General features: G+C 39.3%; 1 protein-coding gene across 10 annotated transcripts in view; it reads right to left on the minus strand.

Moving 5' to 3' along the window:
- Nucleotides 1–5905: 5905 nt before the first annotated feature.
- Ih (hyperpolarization activated cyclic nucleotide gated potassium channel Ih) overlaps nucleotides 5906–18434 on the minus strand; it is a 105629-nt gene continuing 93100 nt past the window's right edge. For 3 of the 10 annotated variants that reach the window (XM_070665008.1, XM_070665013.1, XM_070665007.1), the window contains 8 exons: nucleotides 17430–17534; nucleotides 12300–12449; nucleotides 11947–12165; nucleotides 11713–11859; nucleotides 10921–11038; nucleotides 10525–10801; nucleotides 9309–9444; nucleotides 5906–9002 (listed from right to left, as the gene is read on the minus strand). In XM_070665008.1, coding sequence (XP_070521109.1) covers nucleotides 8856–9002; nucleotides 9309–9444; nucleotides 10525–10801; nucleotides 10921–11038; nucleotides 11713–11859; nucleotides 11947–12165; nucleotides 12300–12449; nucleotides 17430–17534 — 1299 coding nt within the window. In that variant the 3' untranslated portion in view covers nucleotides 5906–8855. Of the gene's footprint in view, nucleotides 9003–9308; nucleotides 9445–10512; nucleotides 10802–10920; nucleotides 11039–11712; nucleotides 11860–11946; nucleotides 12166–12299; nucleotides 12450–17429; nucleotides 17535–18434 lie in introns of all 10 variants that reach the window. The other 7 variants (XM_070665006.1, XM_070665005.1, XM_070665009.1 and 4 more) reach the window with 3 other exon arrangements.

An 18434-nucleotide genomic window follows, 5' to 3' on the forward strand; every position in this document is an offset into this window, starting at 1 on the left:
AAGCTACAATACAATGCAATGCCCACATCTAAGAAAACTTTATACGAGTCGTAGGTGGTACGAGGAGAAATCAATTTTTTGAACAGACAATACTAATTGCACCAAAGTATTTATTCTTAGAATAAATAGCAGCGAAGGCACTAAATTATATTAATATCTGTTCGTTAACGATTACGAAAGTAAACATTTCATTCGATATTACAAGTGCCATCTAGAAACAAGGATAGTTTTCAGAAAGTCTATTGCTGGAAATTTTCTTTTACAAATTACGAGCGTCGTCATATTTTGCAATACGCGAGAAAAGTGCGTCTCGTAGATTCTTTTTAAATCGTACATTTTACTTGATGCATTCCTTTCCGCATTTACCGTCTATTACGTGGTAACATAAACTCTTTACAAAATTTTTTATTGCAATGCTGATTTGGCAAGCTAAAGCTTCAACAAAGATTCAAACAGATTCGTCGCTGATTGAAGTCCTAATTATGACACTCGCTAATAACTTATTACAGCCCAGAGAAACCAGAGTAATATATTCGCAGGCGTAAAGTCGCATCGTAACGCGTGTGAAAATCTATTCACGAAATGTACAAACGTTTTGCCTTTATTTTCGCTGACTTCAGCATAGAGGCGTCGTTTTCTTTTTTTTTTTCTTTTTTTCCCCACTACGTGATTAGCCTTAGTACTTGTTTCTCTTTGAAATTGTTCTCTCCGCTACTTATACGATTTATCGCGATTGACTTCACTGGTAGAACGCGTGTCGCTTTGTAGTATTTTATTTGCAATTCATTCTATATATATGTACACGTTTGCCCGCACGTGCGTGTACACCACCGTTTACGCGAAATTATTCGATGGCGAAAGTCGGGAGGAAAAATCTTTCAGCGAGAAACCTTGTCGTAGAAATTCTGATGGTCGGACGTGAAATATATAGCCGTCGCGGACTTGCGATTGTATAATTGCTATGTAATTCCGTGGAGTTTCGTTAAGCACGCAGCTGTATTGTGGTGCACACGTACGCCCGGGCATTTAACATAGATTACATTATCAGTGATTAAATAATAGCATAGAAAATAATTGTTTTTCTCGCCATGAAGCTAGAGTCTTTCAACTATTTTGCCATTGACCTTTGATACTTGATATTTTTTTTTCTTAATCTCGTTTTCTTATACATAGTTCAGTTTTTTTTTTCTTTTTTTTTCAACTAGTTAGTCGCTAGGGTGATACTGTATGAAATCTCGGAGTATGCATGTGTCTCTGCGTGTTCGTATGTTTGTGTGTAGGTGTGTGTGCGTAAGTTACATGTTTGCCGAACGTGTATAAGCATTCACGCTAGGTTATACTGTATCCGAATGGTTCCACATGCATCTGTAATTTCGTCGGCGAGCAAGACACAGTATACAATGATGTACATTAAAAAAGAAAAGAAAACTCTCTCTTTTTGGATAAAAAATCAAGTCCGCTTTTAAATAAACGTCGTAAAATATACATATATGTGCTGCGAAATGTATATCTTAATTAGAAGTTGTTATTAATAATTTGATTTATTAAATGGCTGAGTTTCAACAATGAGTAATAGATAATACCAAACGTTATTAGAATTTAAATTTTATGCTTGAAAATTTTTTTGCGAAATTGTTTTAGTCGATCAACATTAAATTGGTTTAATATTTCTTTGTCTGGGAAAGGAATTTATCTAATTGCGATCGCGGTGTTGATAACGGAACTAAGTAAAAAAAAATTTAATGTATCGCACATACATTTGTGTCGAACATAAAGATATAATATAAAGTTTACACGCAATTCGCATATCTTTCATGCAGAAATGTACTTTGATCGTCGGCTATTTCAAAATAATTTTTTTATCATAACTAAAATAATTGATAACTGTATAATTCAATTCCCTTGTCCAATTCCGTCGTTACAAAATCTTTTCGGCATTTCGCGATCAAAATGAAGAAAAGATTCCCATGAAAATTCGATTATACATTTTGATTTTCTTTATATTAATTTTCTTTTATATTGAAAATTTTCTTTCTATGTTTATTCGTATCTCGTTTGTGATTCCCCCCCTTTTTTTTTTATGGCACGTGTACTAAGGCATGACGTTTAAAATTAAAATGACATAGAAATTAAATGGACGGGCGAAGTTGAGTATTGCCATCGATGGGTACGTACATGATCAATGATCGCTCTTTCACTCGCTAGAAGTAATTCAATCTTAATGTAATACATTTAATTATATGTATACTCTCACTTTGCATCTTCATCCTCTTACTTCTATTTTCGTGCGCTTCTGAGAAGTTTCGCATACACTGCCTTGGAGTGATCGTTTAACTTCTATTCGGTTATTTGTTAACGTGATTACACGTATAATATTTATCGCGACCGATCGCGATCACGGTATATCTTATGCGTGCACGCGGTGAATGTAGGTATGTAGGTACTATTTCCTATTTATGTTTTCTTTGATGTGCTTGGCTTTTTGACTCATTTGCCTGTTGTACGTGTTTCTTTGACGTGTGGCATCTCCATGTATGTACGTATGCGCGAATTTTCATGTCTATGTGTATCATGCGTATGACATGTGTACTTATTATAATTATATACCTTCTTCCCCGTGGTATCTCAATTATACAGTAACATTTTGCTAAGGCATTCGTTATGGCAAGTATATTTTAAAGGTGCCGATGTCTAAATACGCGCGTGAAATACTTCTCGTACACTTTATAAAAGTATAGTCGGCCGGTTAATTCCCTAAATATATATAATATAGCCAGGCTAGGATCGAATCGGTTTTAAAAAGAAACGACGGCCCCGTTAGAAAAGAAGTGTGACCTCGATTCGAATTTATTTATATATTTATATATATATATATATAGGTATGCGGCTTGCACATTCGCGGCCCGCGCTAATTTTTCCCTAATCGCATGCAGTTCCTCCATCTAGATTTGTACGCCTAGTTATCCCGTTAGTAAAATATATCGAGTTGCAAATTCGCTACTAAATCGCGAAACGAGAAGAAATTGGGTATCTCGAAAAAGACGAGCGTGTGTTTCTTCGGGCAGAACGCGTAATCGGCCGCTCGCTAACTCTCATCCGGCATAAAGAGTGGCGCCTAACGAGGTGCGACTGCATCTCCGAGATGTCGTACGATAATTCGAGATATTCGTACATACCAAGCGTTATTTAGCTGAAGGTCCGATTGATTTTCTCGTTCGAATTAATTAAACGCTTTCTATTAATTATTGCTTACTCACAGCATCAGCTGATCTCAATGAAATACGCACGGCAGCGTAGAACTGCATGGTTCGTACGGTTTTATTGTTATTACTTTGTATTCTTATGGCACATGTTGGATCATTCGCGAGTAACGTCGTAGCGTCGCAGAAAATAATTGCTATCGAAATTTTTATGCAAGTTTATTACATAAATTTCTGCGCCAGGCTGTTCTATTTGTATCCATTTCGCCCGTGTTCAACGAAAAGAGTACCGTTGCGCAAATTACGTCGTTAGCATCGCGAAAGATATCGGCAATGTACTTCTAGAGAACCGCAGTATTCTTACTCTGCCACGTATTTCATTCGAAATTTCACACAATCTCGCAGCTAAGTTCTCGGAAAGTATTTTATTTTACGTAACGCCAAGTGAAGCTTCGGATCGCTAAAGAAACGGAAGTTGTGTGTCGCGTAGAAAAATCGGAATCGTCACATCCAAGTACTTTTCTCTCTCATTCGTCCAATCGATCTCTAGCAAGCTCTCAGCGCTATAACTGATAATGTTGCGCGCTATCATTTGTTTTGCTCCGCACGCTTGCAAAACGGAAAAATGATATATCGTAATTATAAACGTAATAACGTTGTAATAGAAAAAACATCGATAGATTCATACCAGCGCCGCACAACAACGTACATACATATTCATACCATAAGCATGACGTCGCATTCTCGCTCATGGTGTGAACCCTGTAGAAAACTCTTTCGTAGAAAATTGACGCTAGGGTAATGGTTTCTTTATTTTATTATTATTTTTTTTTTTTCCTTTATTTTTTTTATTTATATATTTTTTTTTAATTTTTTTTTTACAAGGCGCACTACGCAGATTTTTCAGCCAGCTGCCTTAGCTTTTACACGGTGTCACGATATTTGGAAAGGTTCGGGAAAAGCACAAAATTAAGAAACAAATTATTCGTAATACGTTAGAATTTTGATTATGAGATTACGCAGCAGATACCGTATAGGATAAAATATAAGTTTGATGACAGTATCATTTAATGGTGACATTTAACGAGAAATTATATACTGCTCTTCCGGTTGCAAAAGTTTGACGCGTGATTTTTAACTTCTCTAAAAAAAAAAAAAAAAAAAAAAAAGAATTTGTAATTTATAAAAGTATTATTAGGAGCATTGTTAAATTCTACAATGTGATTATACATTTCTATTTAATATTATACAAGAATTGCGGTAAGTGTGAGTTCTGATGTGTGCATAATTCGTTGTTTCGATCACATTTGATTTTCGAACCGTGTCTAGAAAAACATATAATAGGAGACGATTTAATAATTACACGTTTATCATCACTGAACTCGTTAAATTGTAATAATTTCATTAAATATAAAAAAATAATACATAATACATAACGTTTTTATTATAAACCGTAATTAGTTTCGGAAGAACTGTGTCACCGTGCAAAAACTATTGAGAAACGCTCAACAGCGGATCATCTAATAGCGTTTTATTTAGCTTTGGACAGTCGCATGTTTCTCTGTCGATCGTTCATATAGCTTTTGATCCTTGAAACCGGAAACGGAAATTGTATATCTATTTCAAAGGAGAGATAGGTTTAAGGTAATCGTAGACGGCCGTTCTGTTTGTATAGTGCGATATTTGACGAGTTAAATCACCAATGAATACTCAACGGATGTACAATATGGAAATATTGTTCAAACTTTAAATTTGCTTCGTAAAGCGCGATCGAGTGTTTTAAAAGAAACGGGAAATAAATGTATGCGATGTACACCAGTCAAGTATTTTTATCGCGCGCGCTGTAAAAACAATTCTCGCGTCCGCCGTATACTTTCGCGACGATCTTTCAACAGAACGATTGATATGTGAAATTTGAAACACTCGTTTACGATCTCCTTTCTTTCTCAGCAGCATTCTATTCTGCGTGATCTACAGATCGCAATTAAATTGACGCACTTTAATCAGATTCTGAAATATCTAACGCTTTCTCTCTCTTTTCTCTCTCTTTTTTTTTTTTATATCTTGGATTTTTTATTGCCGATTCACTGTCGGTGCAAACACTTTATGCGTCCATTTCCGATTTCCGGATCTGTTCTCCACTCTCCTTATGTCTTTTCTTTGATCTAATATATGTATATACTCCACTGTTCACATGCAACCTGACTCTCGTGTTACAAAAACTATTCACCTCTTTTTTTTATTATATTTTTTTTTTTAATTAATAAGTGTCTCACTCTTGTCTGTTAGCATTTACGGAGTAAGGTTCACATGTCTCAAATAGTCACACGGTCTTTCTCTTTCTCTCTTTCTCTATTTAATCCTAAATAGTTGTTCTTTCCCGTCTGTGGCTTTTTTTGTAATGTGCTATAGAGATGCGTATCTTTCCTTACATACAGGTATTACGTACGGTATCACGTACACGTAATATCTTGCGGGCGTATGTGAATCGAGTTATTAATCCAGCACTTTCTCGCCGTGGTTTCTTTTCTCTCTCCCTTTTTTTTAAATCGTTTTATCGACATAAGTAGACAGTGGCTAAATAATGTCTATCAATTAGCAGTGGTAGTAAGAGAACAGCTTCTTTTCCTGTTTTTTTTTTTTTTTTTTTTTTTCTGGGGGACTTGTTTTTTTTTTTTTTGGTTTTTTCTTTTTTATACAATCACCTCGTTCTTTCTCTCGCACTCGTCTCGGAGCACAGTAACAATGTTTTATATATGTATATATTTATATATATTTATAATATTTATAGATTAATGCGTACTTCTTAGGCCCGAACCGGCAGATTAATCCTAGACCGTTCGTACAGATTAAACTATAAAAACGTCGATCATGCGGTCTATGACTACTCTACTCTTGGAATGTTTCGACCTCTCGTACGCATTCTCTCCCTTAACGCTCTCGCGGCTGTTACATAGGATGAGACGTGCGCTGAAGATGTGTTAATAATGACAGAAAACTATGTCTCTCTTACATGAAAAATAGGTTCTTTTTTTTTTCTTTTTCATTTTCTCTCGTTCTCTCTCTTTCTCTCTCACTCTCTCTCGTACGTGGTGTGTAAGTGTCCGATGTTTTCATATGCGTATGTATGAAACGCGCGTCTAGATTCTTACGTAAAGATTATATGTACATGCACTCGCGGTAACACATGTATACGCGTCAACTAGAAAAAACGACCGGCCTCACTCCGTTCAATCGTGCGTCTGCTAATGAAGTCTCGTTATCGTGCAAGTAAAAATATAACATTCGGGCGTTATTTTTAGTAGAGAATTACCGGGGGAGTATTTATTATTTTTATTATTTTTTTTTATCTTTTGCGCGGAAGAGAGCACCGCGAATCTCCGCGAATCTGAGGTGAAATAAAACCGAGTAGCTGCCCACTAATGTCGAGAAGACGTTTCCTTATTTCTAAAGAGTACAACATAAATTAATGTTATTCCGTTAAAAAAAAAAAAAAAATTGCTCTTGTTTACTTTAGGTGTAAATTGCTGAAAGTTCTTGTAGAATTTGATAAAACAAAAAAAAAAAGAAATAGAATTTTTATAGAAACTTGGGAAGATATTGTGTCGCAGAAACAATACTGTGTACATTCGTCTATAATTGTGAATTAAATAGTACGAAATAATGTATTATCTTCGAAAACTCGTTTACGCCAAATCCTTTTTCCGCTAAGAGGTATTTGAAATGAAATATTTTCGTGTTTGATTTCGATTAGCGTCTATAAAATCCGCAAAGCGAGATCGATCGGTATGATTTAGTTGGCCTCGAAGATATTGGTATTTATAAAACGTCGTTCAAACGGAATGCAAGAGATGAAGCTCCGGGGAAAGGGGGTTGGGGGATTATGATGTATAAACTGCTTGTAAGTATCGGTTTAGTCAGTGTCAAACCATTTCGCACGTAGAGCTGAACATTATAGGGTTATCTTGCAACACGATATTTAACCACTATGCGTAATACTTCATACATATGTTACCTTTCTCTTTCGGTAATTTAGTAAGTCGCCTAATTATGCGGTAGTGGTGTAGTAATCATTGTAAGTAATAGTCGTAACAATAATAATAATTTATTACATAGTATTTATAGCTTCTTTTATAGTACATCGCGGTTTAATCTTGTGTTCATCTCATAAAAAGATACTTTGCTCGCGTTACGCTTAATATTCATTCATTGACATGTAACCACAGCGGCCCGAAGAACTCTCAACAAGTAAACACGGTCTTCAGGCCCTCGGTAGCATTTGTAGAATCGGTATAATCGCACATCTCAAACTCGCTTTCTCTCTCTCTCGCTCTCTCTCTTTTTCTGGATTCGTACGCAGATTCTCAAACGCAGTAATTTCTCTCTTACCGAGTCATATTTCTGTACCAGGACGGTCTGTCGAATGTGTCCGACATTGAGTCGCAACGTGTACTCTTCGCTCGGCTTTATAGTATTCTCAAAGTGAACTAAAACGTAGTAAAATAGGAGCGAAATCTACCAAACAAGCGAGATTACGGGAACGCAAACTTATTTCGCGTCTGAAATCAGAAAAAGAGCCCTCATCGATAAGACATTTTTTTTTTTTTTTTTAGCTCATCCTACGTGGACCTCTCTTCCCTTTTGTTCTTCCACTTTTTTCCCCGCGCGGAGTTTTACACATTATTCGTTTCACTTGTTCACGCGGTACTAATGCAGTATAAAGCTAAAGATAAATCGCGTTAACTTAATCGGAATATTCTGATCTTACGACGTACGATTTCTCTATGTTAGTTGTTGCCTTAAAAAAAAAGAGCATTCTAATTCTTTCACGATTAGATTATACTGTTTTTTTTTTTTTCTTTCCTAAAGTGCGAAACGTCAACTTGCAAAATCACAGAGAATTACGCATCGTTACACTGTTACTTAGGATTATACCTAATTTTTTTTTTTTTTCTCCCACGACGTGGGCTACATATTCTCTATAAACTTCTAGGCCTGCTCTTCGTCGTCTTTGAGATCTTCATTCTTCGCTGCGTCCATCCAGTTTTTTTTTTTTTTAATATTGCATCCGATGCGACGCGGCGATTGTTCTCAATGAAGAGACACGGCTTGAAACGTAGCTCCATGTTCTCCAACCGTGATACAGACTATTTTTCTCCCTTTTTCTTCCTCGCTTTGCGACTGCATGGAGTGCTTCGTCGTTATTTTCAAAATGAAAGAAATCGAAGCAAGTTTGAAAAATAAAGGGGCTTGAAATGTAAAAGTTTTTCCTTTATTCTTCAAACCTTCCCTTTTTTTTATCACGGAATTATTTTGCGACGTATGTTTCACGGAGATTAAATATATCGTTCGTATTATTTATGTGCGGTATTTATGCTTTGCGTGGATCTGTATCGTGGTTGGAGCATAGGACTTGATATCGGTGGTCTTGCGGTCCTGGACGAAAATGCCGTCAGATTAAATATAAGAAGGCGCTATAAATTGATTGCTAAAGGACTATTGGCATGGCCGATATCTATGTATAGACCGCTGCTATAGGATCGCCCTAGCACCGGGCACAAAACCACCATCCGTCCTATCGATAAGAAAAGTTCTATTGTTTTTTTCAACATGGAGCTGTTAGTATCTCTGCATATGCTAGTAATACGAGTGTCGTCATTGATACGAATCCTTGTGGAAAGTGTCGCTCTTGTGAAAGATCCTTCGTCCTTCCCTCGTAAGTTCTTGGCTCGCGAAATTATTTTCAGACTTTGGTCTGGGCAAGAGGCAAGCCGGCAACGATCTGAGCTCCATACTGTGTACCTAAAATAATAATTTTTTTTTTCTTTTTTTTTGCAAAATAACACGGTGCGTTTTTTTTTGCACGAAAAGTATTGAAAAAATTTTAGAGTCTGCCTCGCTCACTCGTTTAGATAGAAATAAGTTACGATAGGTAGGATTATAAAAATTAGAAATCACAGAGCACGAGCTCGGATTTTATTCTTGGTTCTTTTACGTAAAAAAAAAATAAAAACAATTGTTTTATATTTTATACTTTTTTATCGGGGAAGATAAAAGTAGCGTGTGTTTGTAGCAAGATTTCCAAATGTCATTCGTTCGCATACTTACTGATTCCTCACTGGCACTAGCATGGGCGGCCTGCTCTGCGAGCGCATTTACTACGGCGTTTATCGTTTTTGATTCGCTGCCAAGATCCTCTTCGCGATGAGCCACTAGATTAGGATTCTTCCCGATTTTGTTTAACCTACAAGATGAGAGCACGATTAAGCGTAGGGAATGTCGTAAGGGACATAACCAACTACTATTTCACATCAAAGTTCTAAACCACTTAGCAGCACAGTGAATTCGTCCGTTTCGTGGCACTTTATAACACCGCCGCATATCATCTGTACTCAACAGTGATTATTATTTGCTTCGATACTACTTTTGCACTGCTAAAGGTAATCGAATGAAATAGAAAGAATAAAAGACACTTGTTATCTTTGTCACACGCAAAATTTTCCACTTAAAATAAAATAATAAAAGAGAAAAAAAAAGTCTGACCGTGGAAACTTTTATTTAATATTTTTTTGGCTTTTCCTTTTCGGTAGAAATTTTTTTAACGAAAATTTTATAACGTTAAGAAAGTAATTAAAAAAAAAAAAGTACAGAATAAACGTTCTACGCGGACGTGTGACAAAAATTGCATTTGAAATAATTTATAAAATATGTTATGCCAAATTATAAGTAGAACATTATTATGTAATGAATGTGTCGAGAGTGTATAAAAACTTTTGTCGCGATGTTCAACTGTAACTATTATTTATTCATCTCGGTAATATCCGATTTCGTGAAATACGCGTCACTACGTCGGATATTATCCCTCTCACATGAATGTCAAGTACGAATACCGGCATTTGTACTTTTGCATCAAAGATACTCGAAACGGATTTGACCCTCTCAACTCATTACTAATATCGTAAGTTAGTGCGCTTTTCATCATAAATTTGTTTTAAATTCTTCCCAACTCTCCAACTGTCTCGCTCAAGAATAAGTCAACTAGGCGATTCACATGGATCGCATTTTATAGTTACTCGAGTAAAAAAATTTCATTGTCGTATGTGTGTGTACGTGTGTGTAAAACAAGCCGTCGAATTCTAACAACCACATACGAGAATCGATAATGTCGTGGAAAGAGCGAACATGATTTACAAGCAGCAAATGACAGATCTCCGTTTTATCGGACAGTACGATTATGCTCAAATAAAGTAGATGGGAGTGGGAGTGATGATTGACATCTATTAGCACACCAACTCGATAGAACAAACCTAACCAAAGTTTATACCTCTCGGCGGCAACGCTCTCCATCGTTCTGCGCATTAGGGGATACTGGTCCAGCACGGCGTTGAAGTGGTCCACCGAGAGGCTGAAGAGATTGCAGTAGGTCTCCGCTCGGACCGACGCGACCCTCCTCGCGTTCGTCAGCAGGCAGATTTCGCCGAAGTAGGACCCGTCTGATAACGAGGTCGCGACTTCGCCGTTCGCCATCACGATATCGACTATACCTTCTTGTATGAAGTACATTTTCGAGCCGATTGTACCTTCTTTTATGATGATATCACCTACGAATACGTATACACTCGAGTACCGTGCACGGGCGTACACTTTAGCAAGGATCTCGCTTCCGTGCCAAAATGTTTCATTCGATTAGGATAGAAAGCATGCTCGCGACGATCGATACCTGGCTGGAAGACTTCGTATCTGAGCTTCGTCACGACGTCCGAGACGAAATTCGAATCTGCGTTAGCGAAGAAGGGCACGGACGCCACCAGCGATCTGCAGTTGTAGTTTATCACATCCTGAAATAAGATATAAATCTTTAGTACATTCGTTAATAGGGAAGAATTTTCTTTAATTTGATCAATTTTAATATTTTATCGATTGTAATACTGTTGCGACCTGACCTTACGCAAAGCTCGACTGCCGAATTTATCGGGCTACCCGGTTTTTGCGGACCGCCGCGGTAGGGTGAGTACGTGCGTGTGTTTACATCTGGCCGGCACCTTGCGCTCGAAATTCGCAAGGTGGAGGACGCGCGGGCGGCGGACGGCAAGAACCGGTTTGCCCGGCGAATTCGGCAGTCGAGCATCGCGTAAGTTCATCGACCGGCAGGTCCTCGCATTCTAACTTCGCATGGTGGAGGACGCGCGGGCGGCGGGCGGCGAGAACTGGTTTGCCCGGTGCATTCGGCAGTCGAGCGAGTTTTGCGTATGGTCAAGACAAAACAGTAAACAAGTACGAGGCAAAAAACGTTTCGGTATATTTTTAGATACATGGTCCGCGCTGAATAGTGACTACACGACCGATACTAGATCGCGTACTAGATTTATCTGCGCGAAATAACCACTAGCTGCAAAATTAAATTAGTTGGATAAATTTCCACCGCGGGTATATATGTATATTTTTTTTTTCTTTCCGACATGCAGTAGAAGTTTTTATTTTTTATCAATATTTCATATGGATCGTATCGTACTTCTCTCAATTTTTCCGAGAGCTCTCCAAGGATCAGCTCTTCGTCGAAGAATTTTCCTTGGTACCGGTGTTCGAAGTATTCCGTGATCCTCTGTCTCATTTCTCTCGGTAGTTTTCGGTAGGCCATGTATTCCTCTACTTGTTTCACCTGCGGGCAATCCAGATGAAGATTAAATCTCGGTGCTAAATCCGAACGAGGCTGGCTTGTCGCGCGGTCAGATATGTTTTCACCTACCTTCTCGCGGTATTGTCTTCTCGAGGAATCGAGAGATTGAATGAGGTTCGTCGCGTGTCCGAGGAAAAGAGCGTAACACGTCGCGCCGCTGATCATACTGAGCATGGTGAGCCACATGTCGGTCAAGGACTGCGGCGGAAATCTACCGTACCCGATACACAGCATATGCGACATGGCTTTGAAGAGAGCCCACGAGTATTGTTCCAACCAAAACGAGTTCTGTAAGCGAAACAGTCGTAAGTCGTACGAATCGGTAGGAATCCTTGCGGTTTACCTTTTCAGTAGCCGTCTGAATTACAAACTGCGGCGTTAAAATTTTATTACGAATTTTAATAGCACCGTTGATTACTCACTTGTAACTCGTTAATGGCCACCCATGAATTACTGGGAAATCCTTGAAGCATGGGGACCAGGAATTGCAGGCAGCCACTCCAATGGCCGATTAGGAGCATCATACAGATCAGGTTAAAAATCCGCATGAACACCGACGCCATATTCAGGAACTGCCAACAACAATGTTAGAGCTTTACTCTCGTACCGGATCGAGCACGTCGGAATGTTTCTCACACGTTTTCGTTAGAACTTCTCTTGTTTATCCAAAGCTCCGATTGCGTAGTGTACAGCGAGTAAGCGAGTGTTGCACAAAAACGCGGTAGATATACCATTCGACGAGAAAAATCGTTTCATTACTGTTTTTTTTTTTTTTTTATTGCTCAGATTTAGAAATACTGAGTAAACTACGTGACGGAATCCGCCACTAAGATCCGATCGTTCATCGATAATTTTTTTTCTTCCATTATTATTTCAGTAAAAATTCTATGAAGAATTGCTTTTAATCTCTTTCGCCAGTTATTCCTAAATTTAAAATAGGAAATAAAAATCTTTTTCGTTTAACAGAAATTCGAAACCTTTACGATAAATTTCAGAGTTTTAATTAAACCACAATTAAAAAATATTAAGTAAGAATTAATCACGCATTCAGATCTTAGCGCGGATATATTTAGTTCAAGTGAGAGTGTCACACTTTTCCAAAGTTGTCATCGTCGTTCTCATACTCTCAAAATACTTTTTTTTTTTTTTTTATCGTCTGTTAAGAAAAGCATGCTACATTAGAAAATACGCATCACGTGGCACACAAAAAAACAATTCAATGTAAACCTAAAACGTTGATAAATAACTGGTTACTCTACGAATGCTCTAACAAAAAATATCAATCATTTGCAACTGGTTGGGCCAAGATTCTCAAACCGCTTATGCGCCAAATGTTCATGACGTGACGTAGTACAACGTGAAAAGGAGAAAAGGAAAAAAATAAAATAAAAACGATCGACGCTCGTCCAATGACGTCGATTCAGCTCATTCGGTTCTAAACGTAAATTGCAAATTGTTCGGCTCCACCGTGCGCAATAAGTACGATATGGGAATCCGTCCGTAAAATAAAAAGCTGGAGAACACGCGGAGAACGTACCGACGTAGCTAAATTGCCGAGTTAACCCTTCGAGATTCCGATCCATATCTTATTTCGATGATTATTTCTCATGCAGAGAGTTGGAGCTTCTCAATAATTAATACGCACAATTCCTTCTATTCCCGGTAATATTGCGCAAGCGTTAACAAATCTCAACGAGCGACTCGTACTTTCAATAAAGTCATTAAAATTAATTGACCGGCAAATAAGTAGTTAATAAAATTTGTTTGCGTGAGACAAATTTTATAATTTCTATTATTTTCGTAAACGAAATAATTTAATAATTTTCCGGCGATTAATCGTTATACGTAACGTATATTATTAATTAATTTTACGAAGAAGAGATCGATTGATAAGTTACTCGAAGGTTTAAAGTCGGGTAAGTCTCGGCGTCCTCCTGTTAGTCGAGAGATAAGGACGGAGTTATCTAGGGATCGTTGGAGGTATCATGAAGTGCGACTTATGTTCATGAGTATGTACATATAATGTATGTACATATGTAGCGATGACATACAGTATATATATCTGCTTCCGCACTCGTGTGCGTGCGGCACTCGTAACGAAACGCGACACGCGCGCTGCAATAATGAGAGTGTGTCATGCACCGTATTCGGTGTCCGTGCTCGAGAGATTCCGTTCGGATGCTCTGCCGGCGGCGCAAATGAATTTCCAATACGAGGCGCCGTCGAAAGAGCATGTGCGAGGAAAATTCTCTCGAATCCGGGCCTCGTTATATGCGGCGACGAATTGAAAGTTTTCCGAACTTACGGCGCGCTTGCCCAAACACTCGCAAGTAGTTGAAACCTTTCGGTGCTTTTTCTTTTTGTCGCGCGCCGTATTTATCATCCTCGATACGCTCTCGTGCCTTCTCAGCTCGTGGAAGTTTAGCAGTCTCTCGAGGGAAAGCTCTCCCTCGCGCATGTTGCCGGGTGAAAAATTCTTTCCGATAATTCGTTAATAAGTTTGAGCGACAGCGAGGCGAAGAAGTAGGCGAAGTTTTACGAAGTCCTTGTCGAGTCTTGGGCAATCGCGGTATAATGATCTTGAAATCGTACGGCAGTGGGACCTGTCCCCTGTATAACAGTTAGGTAGTTACTATCGCACTTAAACCGCAGAAGTGACAGAGCCATTGCAGCACCGACAGTAATGATATAATGACGTACAATAAGCTCGTGTGTCATCTAGTTGAAGATAACTTAGTTCCATGTGTTTTGGAAAAATTCCATATGTTCTCTCTTTATTTTATCGCGATATAAAGTTGCAGCAATAAACGTTGACATAATTTATAAACGACCTATAACGTCGTTCAAATCACTTTGTTTGTTCGCTATAATATTTTATTTTAACGTTGAAATTACTTTAAATCTTTTAATCAGAAATTTTTTTTTTTTTTCTTTTTTTACGCCAGTAACGCGATATTTATGAAGGAAATTTAGCTGCATTATGCTGACTCGCATAGCTCCGTCACTTGTGCGATTCCGCCGGAAACCTGGTCGTGAAAGAGTCGCATTCATAGTTATCGTAGATATGGTCGTTAAGATTGCAACAATATAAAATATGCGACGAGAGATGCATCGATGCCCAATCGCCGTAGGATTTCGATGAAGCGCGGATCTCTGGTTATCTAAATGCGGTAAAATATTAGGGATACTGGCTAGTATCTATCGGGGATGTCATGATACTCCATGGATGATGATCAATGGTTACTGTTTCTGCGCCTACGGGAAACAAGTAAGAACATAGGAGACTTACGGGCTAGACGACATATAGCTCGATACGTTACCTGTTCTACAAGTAATTGATCCGTGTGCACGTGATAATGCACGGGCACACGCGCGTCACGCATACGTATACCGTCGATGCCGTAATGAGCGATACGACGTATATGTTAATGCGTGGCGTAATTTCGTAAATCAATTAGAATAAAAAGAAGGAAAGAAAGAAAGTAAGAAAGAAGTAAGAAGGGTAACACAAGGTAAACGATACACTGTAACTCAACATCAACCTTCTCTTCTACGAGACAGTCACAGATTCAGTAAAGATAAAAGCTTGATTCTGTAATGTTTTCACGATATGATAAATGGCAATCAACGATCAATGAGTCGGCGCGCTAATTAAGGGTGGCGACTGTAAGTGGCAACAGCAAACGACATCAGAAAAAAAAAAAGAAGTGTATATTGCAAACTAAAGACACAAACAGAGAACAAATCGAGACGAGGCACAGGGCTCGCGGTAGAGAGACGAGGTGCCTCTCGTGGGGAGGGAAGGTGAGAGTTCCTCGCATTTCGGCCGAGACAAATTCGAGTGATTATGAGCGTTTTATGAGGGACGATGAACAAAACGCAGCTGCCAAAAAATAAAAAAAAATCAAACGTCGCGTAATCAAGCCTCGCGCAAAGCCAAGCCACACGTAGCGACAGGGTGAAGTATCTTCGTTCTTCTACCGTGTCTTTTTCTTTCTGTATCTCCTCGAGTTTGCAAAGCACATAGATAGCCAGCGATATTACACAGAGCGGTACATAGAAGTGCACGTTCTCGGCCGAGAAGCAGCGACAGAGCGGGCGAGCAGCGGGTAAGACGCGCGGGCTGGCAGGGGGTGGCTAGAGGATTGAAACTCGTTCGCAGAGCAGCGGTAGGGAAGGACAAGCGAGCTCTACTCTCATACGCATTGCATCCTAGTTTGTTATTTGCTCCTTAGCGCTCGCACGTGTGGTCTGGGTGTATTTCTTTCCCTCCTGCACTTTTGTGTCTAAGGTAGCGATGCACCTCGGGTACGTTGGTCGGTACACAGTGTGCGATTTGCAACAAAGCGACAGAAAAGGGACGCCCAATTACGTGCGCTGTTTTTTTTTTTTTTTTCACAGGATCGTGCACACCGTCTAGCGATCAAAAGCGTTATCACAAGATAGTGCGTGGAAACAGGCGGTCTTCCATCGGGACGCGGGATGAACGGAGGGAAAACGGTCGGGGGGTACAAGACGGTAGGATAGAGGGAACGTAGATGTTACAATAAACAGTCAAGTTAACGAGAGATAGTTAGAATTAGAAAATAGAAAGAGAGAAATAGAGAGAGAGATAGAAAGATACAATATATATAAGTATAAAGAGACGGAGAGAGGAAGGGTTTAATACGAGTTAATACGATTACTTTTTTCGGACGCGCCACACCGGATTTTTTTTTTTTTTTTTTTTTATACAACCGATCACCGTTTGTTTTCTTTTACGTCGGATATCGCGCTGTCGATCGGCGATCGTCGGAAATCGGGGCTTCTACGTCCGCGGGGTGACGCCGTGCCGGTTTAAAGGGCGGCTCGTGATTAACCGAGCCGGGCGTTCTTTTTGTTATCTATGCTCGTGGACCTCTAAATCGTCATATATTACACACAGTTATGTACATGTATACTTTCTCATCGCTAGGCGGGTGCCGATGGTGAATGTATAAAAGCATAGCCTATTGCTGCGGGTATATGTAAATGTATAAATGCGGCGGAAAAAAGTAAAAGCTGAATGTTTGTAATAAACCAACGAGCCAATCAGCGTACAGCTCCTCCGTCCAATTAATATCGTCAGCCCCGCTCCCGGTTCTCGCGAGACACCGGCAGAACGGCAGTCGATCGGCTTAATGGACAATCGATCCATCCGATTCCCCGCGCGATGTTAATTACTGCTTTTCAACACCTCCGGCTAAGAGATAAACGATGGACTCGTCAAGTCTTGAGGCGAGAAGCGGGATGTATAATTATAATAATAATTTTTTTTTTTTTTTTTAAGTACGCGGTTTCTTTCGCGCGTTTTATTTTAATATAGCTTTATCCGTGTTAAAATATTCGAGAGATGACGATCAGTTCTTTAATGTCGCTCAGTAATTATATCGATTAAACTGACGGTGGAGAAGAGACAGCGAGGCAGCCGACTCCCTTCTATCGAGTTCTCGCGGGAAACCGGAAATCGCTGAGGCTGATTCGTGATGCGAATCGTGTGGACGTGAGCTCGCGCGTTCGCCAGGGCGGGTTACCTTAAAAATAAGTTCGCTTTTGCTGAAACCGGACTTCTTTTTAGTCATATCAGAACTTAGGCGCCCCCTCCGCTCAGTGCGTTTTTTTTGTAGGTTCTGCAATATCTAGAAACAAAAGAAAGCGGGACATAGCCAGACGTAGTAAGAAAAGGTTAATAGAAAAATTCTGCAGAGGTTAATAGAGATTTCATAGAGAGAAGGAGGTAGAAAACAGTGTGAGAAAGAACGGAGGGCGATAGAGATCGAAAGAAACGGAGGCGAAAGTCACAAGTGGGGGAGGATAACGGAAGGAGGATACGTTCGGTATAGTTAGTAACAATTAGGCGGTTATATACTTATTAATCGACAGATTGCAAGATGGTACAGTGGCGAAAAGTAAGACGGAAGTAGTAGAGGAAATTGTCAGGCGGTTGCGGGATCGAATTTCTTTTTCTCGTCTCTCGTGGGATCGGAAATTCCCGTGTGCGGTACAGTTACACAGCGAGCGCTGAAAGGCAATTCCCCATTCCTAAAGTTTTTTTTTTTTTTTTTTTTTTTTTGCTGTAATATGCCAAGACATTCGGATCGCGACGTCCGTCAGCAGATGCGCAAGATTAGTAATCGATGTCGTCGTACATTTTTTTTTTACACGGTGACACGTGTAGATCACGTTGCTTTAATTTAACGATGAAATTAATTAAGAAAAAAAAATTAGAAAAAAAAGACAAGATAGAGACAGACGATATACATATATTTACATAGATATAAGATGTTAGTACCTCTCATTTTCCATCCTCCCTCCTGAACGTTAGTACTGGCACATACACAAGCACATAAAGAGAATAAATAATTACACCAGGTGTATGTCGATATATCGGTGTCTGTGCGAATAATTCTCGCTTCGCCGGTGAATGTACGATCGCCGCAATGTCAATGCCGAAACGACCGAATCGCTCGGTAAAGTGTGAGCGGAAGTAAAAAAGAACGATTCTTCGGTGGTGTGGGCGAGAGAGAGCGGTGTGCACG

Source organism: Cardiocondyla obscurior, linkage group LG13 (assembly GCF_019399895.1).
Source record: "Cardiocondyla obscurior isolate alpha-2009 linkage group LG13, Cobs3.1, whole genome shotgun sequence".
NCBI classification, from domain to species: domain Eukaryota; kingdom Metazoa; phylum Arthropoda; class Insecta; order Hymenoptera; family Formicidae; genus Cardiocondyla; species Cardiocondyla obscurior.